Raw genomic sequence first — 18,724 nt, 5'->3', positions numbered from 1 at the left:
GCCATCTATCATTCTGCATGCAAGGGATCCTTCATTTTGTTGTAATCTGCTGGCACCTTGGGTCTCAGGGCCTGGCCTGGAGGCTGGAGGTTCTGCTTCTATCTAGTTTCCAGTGCCTTCATCACTGCTTCCTGCACAAACCAGCCAAACCAGTTCCCAGTTGGGTTCTTCCCCACCTCTTTTTCCTTGCTCAGGAGATTCCTCCCCACCTCAGTGCGTCCTCCCTATTTTCCCAGTAAGCACATACTCACTTCTGAAGTGACCCCCGCACCCCTCTGTATGTAGGACTTTAAGGAACTGGGAAGCCTAAGGGAAGGGGAGTCACAGTGGCCCTCACACACTCTGGGAAGCTTCCTTCCAGGTGCCTGCTGTGTGCCAGGCACTGTTCTAGATCCTGGGGAAAACAGGCAGTGAGGAAAGATTCCAACCAGGAGAACAGAACACTGCAAAAAGTAAGTAAAGAGAACCCTTCAAGCAGTAGGTATGAACACCTGGGGCAGACCCACAAGGCTGAGAAGTCTCAGGGGGCCTGGAAGCTTGGTTTCAGAGGAGTCTCAGCATGGAAGCCATGAGGGGACAGCCTCAAGGCACAGCGAAGAGGGAAAGCTAATACCGCAAGTAAGGCCAGCAGAGACAGGACAGGCGACAACATGTGGGGGACCAGAGATGAGGTAGGGGCTGAATCAGAAAAAGGCCTCCCCTCCGCTCCCTCCCTCCCCTCTCTTTTTCCTCCTCCTCCTCTTTCTGTCTCATATTTTTTGGGGTATTGAGCTACAGCCCCAGACCTTTTGGGTCTCAAAATAAAAAGTTGTCAAGCCTGCGCTCAAACTTTTGATCTTTCTTCTGCCTCTGTCTTCCACAGCACTGGGACTACAGACAGAGAGCATTTCCTTTTTGTTTCTGAGACAGGTCTTTCTGGGTAATTCAGGTTGGCCTTCAATTTACTGGGTAGCCCAGGCTGGCCTCAAACTCGCAGCAATCCTCCTGTCTCAGCTTCCTAAGTGCTGGTATTACAGGCATGAGCCATCATGCCCCAGTAGAAACAGCATTTCTTAACAAGATGACAGGTTTTTGGTGCACTGGTGGAAGTGGCCTTGTTAGGAAGGAAAGGAGGGACCTTGTAGGGAATGAGATCTTAAAGGTGAGGAGTTTGGGCCTGGCAGATGGGCACGAGAGAACACTGACTGTGACAGCGAGCAGGCAGCACCCCCAGTTCAAGAGCCAGTAACTAGATGAGAGTTCTCTCATTTTTCTCAGGGAAGCAGGAAGCAAAATCACTGGGTAACAGGGAGTAGGCACTGAGGACTTGAGAACGTGAAACCTGAGGGAAGATCTTGAACAGCACTGAGAGTCAGCACCTTTGAGTCCCTTTTTGGCCATATCAGGTCACATGAGTGTGTGCAGGGAGTGGAAGGGGCTGCATTTATTTGGGGTGGGGACTTCGCCTGCCAATTTGAAGGAGACAGACAGGTGAAAGGGGTGGAAAGTGTAAGCAAGAGGGTCCTTATACTCATGGCCAAGAACCAAGCAAAGGAGGAGAGGAGGAGAGGACAGGGAACCAAGAGCCAGTGAGAGGTGCAGGGTCCCCAGGCCAGGCCTCAATGGCTCAGGACAGTCTGAGCAGGCCCTGACAGAGTGAGTGGGCTGCAGGAGGCAGGGGCGGGGGCTGTTTTATCTGGGGGAGGCCCAGGCACATAGTGTGAAGGGAGAAGAGGCAGATGCTGCCTTGGGGAGGTCAGGAGGTGTGAGGCCAGCAGAGAAGTGGAGTGTCCTCCGCATGTGACCTCCCCTAGGGTGGGCACAGAGTGGCACAGAGCCAAGAAGACAGGTCTCACGAGGAGGTGCATGCTTCCCACTGAGGGGGCAGGAGGAGGACAAGGTACCCACACCTCCAGGCTGAGCAGCCCCAGAGAGGGCCCTGTGTTGGGGTGCAAGTGAAAGGGGAGGTTGAAGAAGTGGCTGACATTGCAGGGTTTTGCTGAAGACAAAAGCATCATTCCAGAAACCTGAGGGAGCCAGCAATCAACCAAAGTCAATTTCTACTCCATATTTTAAACCAGAATCCCCAAAAAGGCTATAATTCATTTTTTGGGCTTCTCTAATTTTTTTCCTTCTCTTCACGTCTTATGTTGTCTGATAAGCAAACTAGCCAGATCAGCAGTGTACTCGTGTCAGGTACACTATGAGGGCCACCTGCCAGAGCTCTGCCTGGGGTTCTGGGGAGCCCGAGTCTCAGAGAAGCATACGGCAAAGGGTCTAGGAAAGATGGAGAAACAAATGACCAAGTAAACCCTGAGCAAACTCATTAATTATGCTTTATTATTCCACTTTCCACGCATGCGCCATACTTTGGGACATCATTTCTTTAGTCTTTCAAGCACTTTTTCCACTGGTGTCTACTGAACTGAAAAGGCCAGGGTTAAGGAGGACAAAGCAGGAGTCTACAAGAACCTTTGAGCCATTTGCCACAAAAGGGCAGCAGAAATCCTCTCAGACAATCCTAGTCCCCAGTGTGTCTTTGATTTGGAAACAGCTTTCTCTACTCCACAGGCCAAAGGCTTTCTGCCCATCAAGTTAGCACTTTCTGTGAACAAAAAAAGGCCTCTGGGCTGGGTCAGTATCTGACAGGAGAAGTTTGATCATGTCAGAGCTGAGATTCCCAAACTGTCCCCAGGGACGCTGGTGGACCCTACAATGTGTCCAATGAACTAAAGGTCAGCAGTGTTTGAGAAACACTGAGCCAAGCAGTGCATTACTACGGGGCCTCTCACCTTTCCTATACCAACAGGAGTGCAGAGGAACCTTCTGGAAGGGGGCTGCTGGGTCCAGCCCCTGACATCCTTGGTTCTAGAGTCCCGCTTTGGGCAGTCAGCCTTTGCAGAAGGTGTGCTGTGCTTGCCTCTGACACCTGTCCCAGACACCTGCTTTGCCCTCCGAAGCTCTGGCCTTTTCAGATTGGGTGCCTACCTCCCCCGCCCCCACTCTGGCACACTGCAGCCCAGTCACTGACTCCTGCCACTTCACAGTTGGCCCCAGGCTCATGCCCCAAGCACCTAAGTCTTGCCTTCATGTTCCCAGCCTGCAGCTCAAGGTCCTGGCTGGAAGAGCAAGTCCAGTCTGGGCTTGTCTAGAGGCTGGCAGGGCCCCAGGGAAGTCTACACACCAGAGAACCAGGGAAGGGGTCAGGCCATGGGGAAGGAGACAGGTGCAGAGCGAATACACTCTTCACTCAGGGCCTCTGCTCAGCCCTGCTCCCTGCCTGAATCACAGGAGGAGATTACCAGACAAATGAAGCAGAAGACAGCATCAGTCTTCATCCATCCGACCCCGATCACACTCACACTGCTGTACTAGGCAGAGCCGGCTGTGCCAGCACCATTGTTTGGACCCTTTGTACTTTTCCTTTTGAGAATCGCTTATTATATCCCTTGCCAATTCTTCCTGTTGCACTATGTGTCCTTTGTGATCTGTAGGAGCGCTTTTGTATGCCACGATTTTCCAGTTTGGCTCTGTGTGCTGCAGAATGTTGTGTGTAATTTCCTTCTGGGCGGCTGCTTGTATTCTAACAGGGTGTTTTGTGATATACTAGAGCGTTCAATTTCTTTCTTTCTTTCTTTCTTTTTTTTTTTTTTTTTGTCTTTTTCATTTTTATCGGTACCAGGGATCGAACTCATGACCACCTGCTTGCAAGGCAGGTGCTTATGCCACTGAGCTAAATCCCCAGCCCCGAGCGCTCAACTTTCACAAAGTCCAGTCTTCCAGTGTGACACAGGGTGAAGGGCAGGCAGGGGCTCCCTGGTGCTTTCAGCAGATCCACTTGCTGGTTCTGAGGGTGTGTGCATTTTGAGTGTGTCCACTTTTCTAGTTATATATTACAGTAAAAACATTTCTTAAATCTGTCCATTTTTCTTTTCTGGCTTCTGAGCTTTATGCTTTGCTTAAAGTGTTCCCATTTTATGAACCTGTGAAAGCATCCCCTATATTTTCTGCTAATACTTTGAAAGTTGAAATTTTTAATATTTAACTCTGACCTGTCTCTGGGATTTTTTTTTTTTTTTTTTTTTGGTCTTATTTCCTTTTTATTGGTACTAGGAATTGAACTCATGACTGCCTGCTTGCAAGGCAGGCGCTTATGCCCCTGAGCTAAGTCCCCAGCCCCCACTGGGATTCATTTTAATGTGTAGTATAATGAAGGTTTCTAACTTAATCACTTTCCATTTGTATAGCTATGATCAAAGGCTCAGCAAAACTTTTGTTTTTTCCTTTTTGCATGAGAATTGGATGTCTGCTTAATTCTCTGCTTCTGGTTTCCTGGTGATATGGTCCAAATGGTTTGTCTTTCTCCCCTAAAGGCTAATATGCTGGAAGTTTGGACCCCAGGGTGGCAGACCTGAATAATGATGGGTCCTCAAGAGGTGGAGCCTAGTGGGATAGCGGAAGGTCACTGGGCCATGACTTCATGAAGGGATTAATGCCGGTCCGGTGGAGAAGATTAGTTCTCTCAAGAATGACAGGAGTTATTATGAAAGATTAAGCCTGTCTCCTCCCCAGTATCTTGCATCTGCTCTCCTCTCCCTGCTTCTCCTACCCTGTGATGCTATCTCCCACATCATGCTACCAGCACAAGATCTTCACCAGAAGTTGATGCCAGCACCATGTTCTTAGACCTCCAGAACTGTGAACTTAAAAGTCTCTTTTCCTCATAAAATAACCAGCCTCAGGTATTTTGCTATAGTAACAGAAAATGGACTAAACTACTTGAGAGCCCCATAAAGGCACAATGTTGACTGTTAAACTGTCTATGGACAGGAACGGTCTATAAGTAAGTAATAAACCCTTGGCAGGATGCCAGGCTTAAAGCTTCCTTAGGTGTGGTGACTTTTATAATGGGGCATGTCCCTTTTATGAGTCCTGGAATCCATGTGTATAGGGTTTTTATGAGGGATCCTGGCTCTTGTGGGGTATGGGGCTTTAAGCTGGAGGAGGGGCTAGTTACTAGCTGTGCATCAACTGCAATGAGGCCCACACATTCCCTGGGTCAAGGAGCCATGGCTGGCCGTGTCCCGATGCTACAATAAGTTCTAGGCCACCTCCTTTCTGAGTCAACGTGCTAGGTGTGGCTTGGTCTAAATATCTGGGCGAATAAAGCAAAAGCCAGTTAAACACTATGCTGGTTAATTGCACCAGTGCCACTGACCAAACATCAGTTTCTTTCCCCAGCTGTTTTAAATCCCCGCCTTTCTCACAGACAGGGTACTCCAGCAGCACGAGTCTACTCTAAGGCCTGTGTCCCACTGTGCTGACCTGTGCCAACAGCCAGTGCCATGATCTGGGCCTCATAAAATGTTTTGCTGTTTGGCAGATCAGGTCCACCTTTACTGATGTTTTTCAAATCTCCTGGGCTGGCTTTTGCCTTTCCTTCCTCACTCTCAGTGTTTACTGAGCATTTTTCCACATCAGACAGAGCCGAGAGCACAGTACTGAGCACTGAGCAAGACACATGATGCCGCTGGACTTGTTTCTTGAGCTGCATAAAACTGATTCTCTCATAGTTCTGGAGGAAGTTTGAAAATAAGGTGTTGGTGGTGGGGCAGTCTTCCCTTTCATAGCTTCTAGCGGCCACAGGCGTTCCTTGATTCCGACTGCATCATGCCAAATGTCTGCCTTGGCCTCCAGGTGTGCCTGTCTTCACATGGTGTCCTCCTCTGTAGTGTCTGTCTCCAGTCATACGGCACCAGGGTGCAGCCAGCTCATCTCGAGGCACATCTCAGCTGCATCTGCAAAGATCCTACTTCTAAGTAAGATCGCACTAGCAGGCACTGGAGGCCAGGGCCATCTGTACATCTTTGGGTGGGGGGCCCACAATTCAGCCCAGGAAAAAGTGGGAAATGAGGTGGGAGAAACAGGCAAAGCAGCAAAGATAGGGTGGAGCAGGCCTCTACTAGCTTACCATGTGGGGACCAGGGAGACCCCCAAGAGTGGCAGCCAGAGACCAGCTGCTCAGAGGCTGTTGCACAACCCAGCAGAGTATGGGAGGTGGCCAGATGCTGAGGAAGCTGGATGGGCGGGATGCACAGTGTATTTTGAAGGTAGAATGGCTGGGCTTGCCAGCACGTGGCTGGAACTGAGGAACAAAGCAGACTCAGGATGACTCCTGGGCTTTTACCCTGAGCGCTTGTCCATGGAGCAATGGGATGAGAAAGAATTTGGGTCTTAGAGTGAGTTTCAGACAGATTTTTAAATCAGCCTGTTGGGTTCCACACAAAACACCTATTGGAACTCCACAAGATTTTTGCATTTGTTGGGAAAAAAGAACAGACATCTTCACAGTGCTAATGGTCCAGCTTTCAATTTTTTTCTTTTTTGAGACTCAATCTACATAGCTCAGGCTGGCCTTGAACTCATGGCAATACTCTTGCTTCAGCCTCCTAATTGCTGGGATTACAGGTATGTACCACCATACCTGCTGATGGTCCATCTTCAGAGTAGTGTATACTTCTCACGGACCAGGGCTTTAGTAATGTGATGTCCGATTGATTGATTGATTGATTGATTTTGGTGATACTGAGGACCTTGGCACTGAGCTACATTCTTACCACAAGAGCTAGATCCTATAATACATTTTTAAATATTTACCATCTATTTTTATAACACCTCACATAATGCCGGGAAATTTTACCCTAAAAGGCTATTTCTATGTCCTGTCTGAAGGAAGAGGCAGGTGACTCTCTGAGATTCGGACTCCAACATGGAATTTCTTCTCCGGCTCCACCACTGGGACCCCATGTTCCCACCAGACATGGCTGTGACCACAGACTGATTGACCATGGCCTTCTCCTCCTGGTGGTCCCAGTGCAATGAGAAGCAGATAGCCCGGCTCAAGCCCAAGGAGCAGTAAGTCACTTCCGGTCCCTGTTTCCCAATGTTCCTTTCTTTATCCACACTGCTGACATCAAAACAAACCACCCCCACTGTCGAAAATGACTGACAGCAAGTGTCACTGTTCTGTCACCATAGACCATGAACACATGAGACAGCGTCCTAATTACTCATCTGTTGCAGGAGGATCCAGCTGGGCACCACTGGAGTCGGAAGCGGGAGCTCAGAGAACGGCAGCCTCTCTTAAAGATGGTTTTCCCAGCAAACAGGATCTATCAGTCACCCTGGTAAAGCCCTTTCATGTAATGTATAGCAGGCCAAAGCAGACAGATTTTAAAAAGACTGCACATACTGAGAAACACAAAAAGCCCCTTCCCTAGCTAAAGAGCAGTTTCTAGCTAAAGCGCAGTATATTTTTAAGACTGCTGTGCAATGGAGGATTTAAGAAATCAATGGCTGCTAGCAAGAATCTGCTAAGCAGCCAAGAAATCAGCACAATTTATGATACATTAATATTTTACCTTGTGTTCTTAAACTTAAACTGTTACTGCTTTTTGTAAGTTTTTTTTTGCTGAAAATAGGAAAGCAGAAGAATGATGGAAAAGATAACCTCATATTTTCATTAATTCATAAGCAATCAGTTAAAAATGTATAGCATCAGGTTCCTAGGTTTAGCTCAGATCTCAAAGACACCTTAGAGTGTACCTTGCTGATCATTTTTCTTAAGATTCAAATTTCTGGGTAGTTTAAAATTTTAGATATGGAAAGTGGTGGTAATGCTTATGCTTAATTTAAATCTTAACCACACACACAGAATTTCAGAGTAGGAAAGAGACTACAGTTTGTAATTCATTCATTCATTTTCAGGTTAAGATTCTGAGATCTGAAAGGACCAAAGGAAGGAACAGCACAAGGAGCCCTTCCCAAGCTGGTGCGAGACCCTAACTACTCACAGTGTGGTCCACAGATCAGCATCACCTAGGAGCTCCTAAGATACATGAACTCAAGGAGCTTGTGAGATAAATGAACGCAAGGCAGAACTTGCATTTTAACAAAATCTTCAGGTGATGTGGACGAAGAACAAAGTTTTTAAACCACTGCTGTCCCAGGTATGTGGGTTTATGGGGAAAAGGGAAAGGAATCACAGCCAACACACTTAATAACCCTCACCTGGTCACGGTGTTCAAAACACATGAACCAGCGTCTCGAACAAGTGTTTCCAGGCTCCAGATGGGTGAAGTTAGGCAGGAAATCTCCCTGTTATTTTTTTTTTTTCCAATCTCCCTCTCTGAAAGGCACATACCTTGTTTCTAACCGGGTACCTGCTCCCACTTGGAGAGAGAAGGTATTTGCAACCCTACAGCTGAAAAGGAGCGGGGGACAGGAAGGCAGGGCAGGAGCTCAGGGTGCGGTGCCCATGAACACTGTCCAAGGCTGCCTCGCCAGTGTCAGTGTTACCCACAGATGGGGGGCTTGGAGGTGCTATCAACCGGAAGGTGCTAGGGGCAGACCTGAGGAAAGGGAAGCAAGCAGTTTGTTTTTCTGAGTAAAGACTCCTCCTACCGATGAATGTGAATGCAACACACCGCCACCCCTTGCCTCTATGTTCAGCAGAAGCAGCCCTTGCCAGTAGGGCAGATAAGACAGTGTATGGGATGCCAGGCTCCCCATCCATCTGGGCATTTTCCTAATCTTGACAGGAGACTGGGCTAGGCCAGGTCTCTTCTGGGTCGGAGAAACAGCTGTGAATAACCCACTTTCTTTCCATCCCAACATGGAAGCCTTGGCAGCGCCAGGAGGGCACAAGGAGCCAAAGTCCTGCTATAGGAGCCCACAACCTGTCTTGGAGACCTGGAGAAGCCTTGAGCCTTCCATGAACCACCAAGGGGCAAGAGGACAAAGGATGCACCCATCCTCAGGGTGTGTGACTTTACTGACAGCAGATATTGAGGACAGTGAATGACAGAGGACAGAGAATGAGCTGGTCATCATTCCTGGTGCACAGACACAGGAAGAGGGTGAGGGGCCACTTCCTATGACCCTCAGACACCTGGCTGGGAAATCCCACATCCTCAAACAACTGCCCAAAGATGAAGCTGAAACTTTCACATTCTCACTTTACGACCTGTTCCTGCCGCCTGGCTCATCTGAGTCACCAGGAACGAGCTGCCTGCCTGCCCTCCAGCCCTCCAAGGCTGATACATAGCCAGAGAATTCTGCTTTTCGGAATCAGGAAGCTGTACCAGCAAATGGCACCCTGCCAGCCTCCTGTTCCACAGGTGCAGACAGTCGCAGCCTAAAGACCAGCCAAGTGCATAGGCCCTTGAAGCTGCCCTGTGCTGCCTGGGTGCACAGCTCTATCTGCCTGCACAGTAGGGCCCTCTCACCCCCCAGAATGAATCAACAGGACAGGTGGACCCCCCTCCCCACATCTCACTGAGAACCTTCTCCAACTTAAAATTCAGGAGATCTTAGGGTGACCCCAGCCCACCACTGTACATATATCATTTTATCTGATATCAGAATCTCTGCCCCTTGTGGAGACTGGGGGTCTCAGCTCTCTCTCTGTGCTAGGAATCCAGCTCATCCTTCCGGCTACATGGGACTTTAGCCTAGTGCTGGGAGCTCCATGGGGAAGAACACGACCAGCTCAGGCTCCACTTTGCCCTCCTGGAACACAGGCCTGAAGCCCAGGCATTCTCGTAAGCATCAAGCTTGCCCTTAGTAATGCTGCACCCTTTGCTCAGAAAGGATGACTGGTTCCCTAAGAATGAAAAGTCTGTCAGAATGGGAGCCACTGCGCAGGAGTGTCATGCTCATCAGCACACATCATCGATGACTGCATGTGAGCTTTAAGACCCAAGGTAAGCATCAAGACAAAAAGAAAAAGCGAGTCATTTTCATATATATACTTCCCCCCCAAACAATGAGATTTTACTGAATTTATTATTCTCTGCAGCCTTTGAGCGTTATTCAAATCCCAGCTATGCCACTAACCAGCAGTAGAGCCTGGGGACATTGCTGTGCCTCTTCGTGCCTCAGCTTCTCTCTCTCATTCTTCTTTTTGGTATTTGTGGTACTTAGGATTGAACCCAGGACCTTCACACTGAGTTATATCCATAGCATCTCAACATTTTTTTTCTTTTGAGACAGGGTTTCACTAAATCACTAAGCTGCCCAGTCTGGCCTCAAACATGAGATCCTCCTGCCTCTGCCACAAAATACTGGGATTATAGATATGGGCCACCACATCCAGCTGTGTCCATTTATCAAAGTGTAAAACAGAAATTATCAGCATCTACCTCTGTAAGAATTAAATAAATCTGAGTTTGTAAACCACTTAGGGTGGCACCTGGTATACAGCCAAAAAAAAAAAAAAAAAAATTAAGCATTACCAAGTTGAACCAGTTTACCTAATGAGGAAAAAAAAAAATCAAAACAGCTTGCAACAAACATCTTGAAGCAAAATGGGCCCATGACAGTTCCAAAGATAAATTTCTATAGGTAAAGTTCTGAAGCAGGGATATGTATACTTGGGGTTTTTCTTGTCTAAATTTCTCTCAAGAAAGCATGACTCATATTAACAGGAACAGTGCAAAGGCCCCTTCCAGGGGGTCCGGGAAAAAAGGAGGTGCTCTGACCCGGGGTGTTTTGTATTGGAGATGGACCCAGGCTGCCCTCAGTCAGCCTCATGTCTCCTGGCATATGGAGAAAGGAAGGAAGGGCAGGCAGCTTTGGGGATATTATTATTTTGTTTTGTGTTGTTTCTGTGCTGCTGAGGATGTCCCTGGGCCTCAGACGGTGACCTGACTTTTTTTTTTTTTTTTTTTTTGTCTTTTTCGTTTTTTATCGGTACCAGGGATCGAACTCACGACTGCCTGCTTGCAAGGCAGGTGCTTATGCCGCTGAGCTAAATCCCCAGCCCCAGTGACCTGACTTTTGTTCTGCTATCGGCTCAGCACTACATGGGCCAGCACTGTCCAGAATGAGTAGGGATCCTAGTCTAACCCCCAGCTCTGAGACTGGGTCACTTTATCCCAGACATGAAGGACAAGTTAAGTAACAAGAAAATAGTCCCCATCCTCAAGTGGGAAGGCTACAGGAAAAAAAAAAAAAATCACAAAAGGAGGCCTCAGTATCCCTATAGAATGTTCCAGGAGCAAGACACAGACATTGTGCAGGTACCCAGAGCAGGCCCAACAGGGTGTCTATGCTGCCAGGGACCACAGCACCAACAGAGCTGCATCTTATATGTCAAACTGTCTTAAGTTTTCAATCAAACTAACGAACTTAAATAAAGTATGTTCTTTCCTCTTGAGCAGCACACTGCCACGGAAGGCTAGGTCCAGAATGTGGCCTCTAGGCAGAGCACTCCCTGGTCTGGCCCCCTCCTTTTCTACCATTTCTGCTACCAGGCTTCAGACCCCCTGCCAGGGCCCTGAGTCACAAGAGGTCACCCAGCTAGCTTGGGCTCAGTCCCACGCATGCACGCCTGCCCCTGGAGCTGGGGTAGACAGCACAACTGCACAGTTCGTCAGAGGTCTTGGGATGGTGGTTTGTGCAGTAGAGAGTAGGCTGCCCATCTGCAGAGCAGACCTCCAGAGTGCTGGGTGGCAGGACTGTGGTACAGAAGGTATACACCTGGTTCCTCAGCCCTTTCTTGCCTGGGCTCGGGATGGTGCTGCTGAAGGCCCAGACCTTGTCCTGGGAGTCTCTCCTCACTCTCATCCAGAGGAGGGCGCAGAAAGCCCCATGGAGAGCACCCTATTCTTATTACTGGGGCTCACTCCTCCCAAGCAGTCTCTGCCTGAAAAACATGTGTTGGCTACAACCTCAGAATCCACTCACACTCCTGTGCTGTGAACTGACATAGCCTGATGACTGTAGTGAACCATGATGTGTTGTATATTTCAAAATCACTAAGAGGGTAAAAAGTTTCAAATATTTTCGCCACCAAAAACCATATAAGTGCTTCAGTTAATGGATATGTTAGTTTAACCTCTGCATGTTGTATTCATGTATCATAACATCGTTTTCCACCCTGCAAACATATAGTCATAGTTTGTCAATTGACAAACAATTTTTAAAAATCGAACTTCTATGTTTAACAAAAGTCAGAAAAAAAAATCCAAATAAGTTAAAATTTTAGCTGGGCATGGTGGCACAGGCTGTAACCCCAGCACTCTGGGAGGCTGAAGCAGGAAGACCTTAAATTCCAGCCCCGCCTGGGCAATTTAGCAACTTAGTGAGTTCCTATCTCAAAAACAGTAAGAGGGTTGGGGGTTTTGGCTCGATGTAAAAGCTTTGTGTTCAATCCCCAGTACTAAACACACACACACACACACACACACACACACACACACACACACATATCCTTCCTGGCTTCGAAATTTTGGGAGATAAATTTTAAAAAAGGAATGGTTGAAAAAAATCAGAACACGGCACTTGATTTTTCCCCTTATCTTCTGTGTGTATTTGAACATTTTCATAATTAAGGTTAAAACAATGTGTTTGAAATGCCCAGCCAAAGGAAGGGCCTGGCAAAATTTGAAATCATGATTTTACAACAACAGCAGGAAAAGGCACACAATCACTTAGTTTGCACTTTTTGTGAACAGTGTACTAAGAAAAAAACCTACAGCCCGAAAGGACTCACACACCAGTGATACAGTTAGGAGCTGGGCCTCTACCTGGCTTCCCCCTTTGCACGAGTTTCTAGCATGGCCACTAGTGGGTTCCCTCTGTGGCTCTTAAGCAGGTCAAGCTTCAAGCCAGTGACCACACAAATCTGGGCCATGAAACCCGAGAAAGTGACCAAGACAAAAGTTCAGACCAAGCCTTGCCAGATTCTAAGGTGTTTTCACCAACCCAAACCTGGTCACAGTGTGGCTGTACACAAACACAGCAGCCCGGAGGACTCGGAGGGCTACTGTGTCCACCAAACACTTTTACACAGAAGCAGGAAGCAATTTAGGAACATTCACTTACTGATGGGGCCTCTCAAACTCCCTCCCCCTGCCTTCCCTCCCTGCAGCCTGGTCAACAGCAACAAGGCTGTGGCAGGAAGAGGCAGAGTTTCACCCCCACACACTCCTGTGTCATCCTACTGACAACGCTCAAGCCACCCTGCCTGGGGGCCGGGTGAAAAACACTGAACTTTGGACCACTGGCGTTCACTCTGAAAACAAATGAAATCTGTTATCGATCAGCACACTTTGTTTCCTGTATCTGATCCACCCGAAGTCTAAAAGAGACAGACAGAAACCAGCAAGTGCTTGTCGTACCAATGTGGGAACATCTGTAGGCTCCTTCTGGATCATAGGCAAAGGAAACTAATGCAGACTCTGGCTTTTCACCAACAAAGAACCAGGCTCCAACCACTGATACCAAGAGAACTGTGGGAACCTTTTAAACTGTACTTTTAAACCTTGCTTCTTCTGGCAGTGGAGTTCCTGGTCCCACTGATCCACACTTAAAAAAAAAAAAATTCTCCACCTAATTCTGTTAGAGATAGGAATTTGGAATTTCTTCAATAATCCTCCTGCAAGCAGGCTTGATGGTCTTTGCAGATGGACCATCTACAAAGCTCAAGTTAGAACAGGGAGGACAGGTTACAACAGGTTAGAATGGGAAAAGTCCAGTCACCAATCAGTCATGAATCATAAGCTTTTCCTAAACTCACTACCCTCCTCAAGATCCTGATTGTCTTTACACAGAGCCTAAAAACACTAAAGAACTGCTCAGTCCTGTGGGGTGAAATGTGCTAGGAATGAGCTGGTGACCAGCGTTGAAGAGGGTGTGCTAAATTACCAGTGGCTCCCAGTAAAAGCAGCAGGACACATCTGCCACAGAGCTGGGGGCTGGGAAAGACCACTATCCACATGGCAATGACCACAGGGTTAGCCTCCAGGCTCCTAGTAGTTACTGTGACACCCAGCACCACAGAAAAACCACAGCCCAAGAGAAAAGGAAGCTGGGTCCACCCTTTACCCTCCAGGAAAGGTCAAGATCAGAGGGCGAGGAGTATACTGTTCCTCCACAAAGAGGCTGAGACCTTATGGAAAAGGAAAACACCCCCAACCTTGTCGAGGAAAGGAAAGCAACACAGTATGCTCTCAGAACACAGGGTTTTCAAGTTCAGAGCTGATCTATTCAATTTTAAGTGGTTCTACCCAATGCATTTGGGATGGTTTTTTTGTTTTTTGTTTTTTGTTTTTGATTTTTTTGCCCTGGGAATCAAACTCAAGACTTTATGCTTGCCAGGCAGGCGCTTGTGCTGCTGAGCTACATCCCTAGTCTGTATTTGGGGTGTTTTAAAATTTTGAAATGGCAACTTTCTACCAACCAAAAGCTCTCTCTGACAATCCTCTGGATGAGCAATACTAGCAGATGCTACAGCTGCTTTTTAAAAATAGTTTCACTTCATTTAATTAAATGCAGACTTGAAAAACTTAACTGTTCAGCCCAAGGTCTACTGAAAAACAAATGTGGACAAATTTGGGCTGGACATGAGCTGAGGCCACATCAATTCCTTTTACACTTCGTTGTTGTAACCCTCTCAAGCCTTCTTAGCCCAATATACAGTGTCACCAATGCAATATATAGGCATCTTGACCCCAGCTTAATTTCCTAATGAAAGATATACATTATATCACTTCCATTAATCATTCTAAAATCTTCACCTCTAAAAACATTCCTTTCATTCCAAGCTTCAAAGGGACGCAAACACGTATAAAACCTTGCTTAATGTTACTGGAATCCAACCGGACACTTTAATCTCTTAGATGAAACACCAGTTTTGTACCATTAAATTAATCTTGTTTCTGAAAAATGTGACATGAAGTAGACATCTAAAATAGAATGGAAATTTGGGGGGGTGGGGCTCAAGGCCATTACAAGTGGCCAAACTTGGACTTTTCAGAACAGAGCTCAAATTGGAGTACCACAACCTGATAATAATTTAATCCACAATTCGCTACACACTTTTGAAGCTAAAACTACTAGAGACACTGTTTCAGCAATCAACTGACTGAAAGCAAGCCAGATAACTAGATGTTAGTGAAGGGATAGGGGAAGCAAAAATAGATTATTCTTCCAAAATATGCATATGTGTGTATACACATACACACACCCCACAGTTGATACATACAAATGAGAAAACAAAACCAGACAAGTAAAAAGCATCATGCAAGTGAGTGCCTGGTACATTTGAGACACCTAAACACAAGGCACCCTGCTCTGCACTTTGGTTGGCCAGAATACTTTGAAGATGGCACCATTGGACACTTATTGTTGGGCACCTACAATTCAGGGTTATGGGTTAAAATTCTTAACAGTCCCACTTGGTTTCCCTGTTTTGATTCCTGGTCCTCCTGGTGAATGAGCTACACCACCTGTGGTAGGCTCAGGAGCACTGCACTGGAAGCTATGCATTGTGTGACATTACCCAAACAGCCACATTGGAATCAGGAAGACTGTGATCCTGGGTGAGCTCTTAGTCTCTTCAAACCTCAGTTTGCTCATCTGTGGTGTGGGGATAGTAACAGCTTTTTTGAAGAATTATGAAAATTATGCTGGGCATACCTATAATACCAACACATAGGAGACTGAGGCAGGACTACCATGAGTTTGAGGACAGCTTGGGCTACAAAGTGGGTCTGAGGCCAGCTTGAACTACACAGTGAGACCTTGTCTCAGAACACCAAAAATAAAAAGAACTGTGAAAACTGAAAAAAAAAAAAAAAAAGATTTGTGAAAATTGAGATTATATCTCTAATGATTGTACACATGCCAATCTTAAGGTTTCTGAAGCCCATACATGGCATCTTCTAACACCTACCATAAAGGTAAAGTCAGCATATGCTATATACATTTGCTACCAAGTTCTATATATTGCAGAAGTGAGCTTCTCGACCAAATATTTACCCAAGATAGATATTGGCGCTTTCGCCAGAGTCTGGGTTTTGGTGCCTAGGTTCCATCCCGTTGTGGAGTGGTGCCGCTAGCCACATAAACCGTAGGGCCATCACAGGTTTGTTTCATCAACAGGTGCGTCTGCGAGAGTGCGCCCTGGCACACCACCGAGCCAGCTCCAAATCAACCTCTGGTCCACCTCGATGGTCAGAATATGCAAGGCATCCTGGCCAACCTCCAGTCACAAAAAAGAGCTAATGAGCTCTCCAAGAACAGAAGCCGGGGTTGAGGATGAGCCGACAACAGACCCTAGGCACCACCTCGCCCAACCAGAGGTGCCCTCTGGCGTTCCCGGACCACTTTCTCCAAAAAGTCACGTCCTGGGGCGCAACTCTCAGCCCCTCAGTCCCCGCGCTGGCCGGGACTGCCCGGGTCAGGGCTCCCGTGGTCTCGGTGACGGTAGATGCCCTCCCCTGCGCGTGTCGCCGCCCGCACTGGACGGCGGGGACGCAGCACTCACCCAGCGTGGCCACCGTGCCGGCCTCGAAGAGCAGGCAGTCGCCGCGGCCGCGCGCCTCCAGCAACACGCTGCTCTCGCCCGAGGCCTCCAGCCGCGCGAGCAGCCGCAGCCCTTTGCTCAGGGCCATGGGCGCCGCGCCGCTGCGCGCAGCAGGCCGACCCGAGGGCGCACACCCGCCGCGGCTCCCGGCGCTCCCGCAACTGCCAGGAGTTTCACTTTGCGCCGACGCTCCCGCCTCGCCAGGCTCCTCCCAGGCCGCCTCCCGGCCTCCGCTTCTCCCTCACGCCCCGGCAGGTGAGGGCGCTCGGCCGGGGCGCTGCGCTCCCCCCAGCGGCGAGGCAGCTGCGCGCGGCGGAGCCCGGGCCGATCCTGCGGGCTGGAGGGGCAGCTCCTCGGCGACCGGCCCGGCGGCGTGGAGGGAGATTCCTCACATTCCTCGCCGCGGAGGAGGCTGCGACCCGCGGGGTGCCTGGATGAGGCGGGAACCCTGCCTGGACGCCCACGGCCTTATATGGGCAGCGGGGCCTGGAGAGCCCAGCGGGGCTGGAAACCACCGGCGGCGGCCGGCCCTCTCCGCCGCTGCGCCTCCCTCTGTCGGCTCCTCTGCCACGCTGGACGGGTCACTTGGACTCTGTGCCTCAGTCTCCCTGATGGGAAACCCGGAGTTTTTAAGGTGCCGTTGAGGTCTGAGCTCATTTGAATCAGCACTGAAAGCCTGCCTTTCCAGGGCAGCGGTGTTGAGGGTCAGCAGTGAATGGTCCCAGAACTGGGACCCCCCCAATCCGTGAGCTCCACTGACCGCGGGAGCCTAATTGCTCTGAGATTTACCTGCATCACCCACCAGGCTGTGACATTGCCCTTCCCACCTCTGGCCACCTACAAGTTTCAGGGCTTCGCCTGTGAAGGAGGGGCCACCAGCAGCCCTGGAGGCTCCAACTTCTGGCCCGATGGCTATGGCGGCCTGTCAGGACTGGTCTGCAAGGAGGAAGGGGTCGGACAGCTTACTCCAGTCTCGCTTATGGTGGGTTTGGAGGTTTTGATTCCTTTTCTGGTAGTTAGTGAGGATGTCGCCTCACCTTCATGCTCCACCAGGGTGGCTCGACCAGGCTTTCCAAAACCAGGCTCCTCTCTCTCACCTCCTTTGGTTGCACTGGGCCAAGCCGTTTGTCTTTGAGGTTTTGTGATATCCTTGCAGACTTTCAGCCATGGCCAGTAGCGAGCAGACTTCAGCCTTCCTAGACATGAACAACCAAGTAGACCTTTCAATCTTTTTGAGACTTCAACCCCTTGCTCGCAGATTCAGCCCTGAGGTGGTGGAAACCAGGTTTAATGCTTCTAAGCTGTCCTAACAGTGCCTTTCTCCTGTTGTGGAGATAATACCACCTCATGAGAGCAGTGTTCCTGTAAATTAGGCAGATTGACTTGGGGCCGCTTTTCCTTTCCTTTTTGGTTTAAACCAAAGCTCACTTCTTCCAGGAAGCAGTCCTGGAACGCTGCAGGCTCAGATAGTAGATTTTCACCTGCTCATATGTTGCTTGAGAAGTATTTTAGACTTGCTTTTCTTTTAGCCCTCTTTCAAAATTAGGAAGGAATTAAAGGAGAGGATCTTTTAGGGAGGGCATCAAGTCATCTGTTAATTTTATCTCTCCTCTTTCCTGCCTTGCCTCACATAAAGTTCTACATTGTAATATATGCTGTACATATTTTAGAAATTTCCCCACATTTAAGACCAGCACTTGAGTTTTACAGTCTATCCAATCTGAGACCCATCAGCTGTAAGATGAGTCACTGTTTTATGTATCACTAAGGAGAAAAAAACCACTCCCAGTTAAACCGCAACATGCCAGTGGTACTAGGTCTATCCAGATTTTGGCACTGTTAATGCATATCTTAGGCATCAAAAACACTGGTCACTGTCCCCTTGGTTCGGGGAATGCAGATGGTGCAAATGAATCAAGAGCCCTCTTAATTGGGGCAGGTCAGTTAAGGCAGACAGCAGAAGTATTGTTTTACCTGCACAATGCTTTGTGGACCACGGGTCGCCTGGGCACTTGCACCCTCAGTAGACAGAGACAGTGACCAGCGGAGACACTCAGGAAAGGCCAGTTCACCACCTATAGCACCAGTGCAACCTGGGGGAACAAGTGGCACTTCCTGTCATGTATGTTGGGCACACCCCATTTATGTGGTATTGAGCCCAGAGGGCAGGGTTGGGGAAGGGAGGAGCTGGGGAAGGAAGGAAAAGTTAACCACACCAGCCCTGAGTAAGCCACAGCAGGAAGTTAAAAGTCCATCAGGGTGGGGCTGGGGAGCCAGAGACCCCAACAAGCTATAAAGCAAACAGAGAAAAATAAGGTATGTGAGGGACTGAATATCAGTGTCTCTCCATCTGTATGTCAAAGTCTTAATCCG

The 18,724-nt window shown here is 48.5% G+C and overlaps 1 protein-coding gene across 5 annotated transcripts in view; it reads right to left on the bottom strand.

Annotated features, from left to right (window-relative positions):
* The window catches only part of Synj2 (synaptojanin 2), a 103,079-nt gene extending 86,491 nt beyond the window's left edge, over positions 1-16,588 (bottom strand). For 2 of the 5 annotated variants that reach the window (XM_005003132.4, XM_023564565.2), the window contains exon 1: positions 16,313-16,579. In XM_005003132.4, the coding sequence (XP_005003189.1) occupies positions 16,313-16,439 (127 nt within the window). In that variant the 5' untranslated portion in view covers positions 16,440-16,579. Of the gene's footprint in view, positions 1-16,312 lie in introns of all 5 variants that reach the window. The other 3 variants (XM_003468435.5, XM_003468436.5, XM_003468434.5) reach the window with 3 other exon arrangements.
* Positions 16,589-18,724: the final 2,136 nt, after the last annotated feature.

The sequence above is a fragment of the Cavia porcellus genome, unplaced genomic scaffold (genome assembly GCF_034190915.1).
Source record: "Cavia porcellus strain 051 isolate PalLab524CR breed Dunkin Hartley unplaced genomic scaffold, mCavPor4.1 scaffold_22, whole genome shotgun sequence".
NCBI classification, from domain to species: domain Eukaryota; kingdom Metazoa; phylum Chordata; class Mammalia; order Rodentia; family Caviidae; genus Cavia; species Cavia porcellus.
The sequence above is the reverse complement of the archived record's forward strand: the minus strand, read 5'-3'. Positions and strand labels throughout refer to the sequence as shown.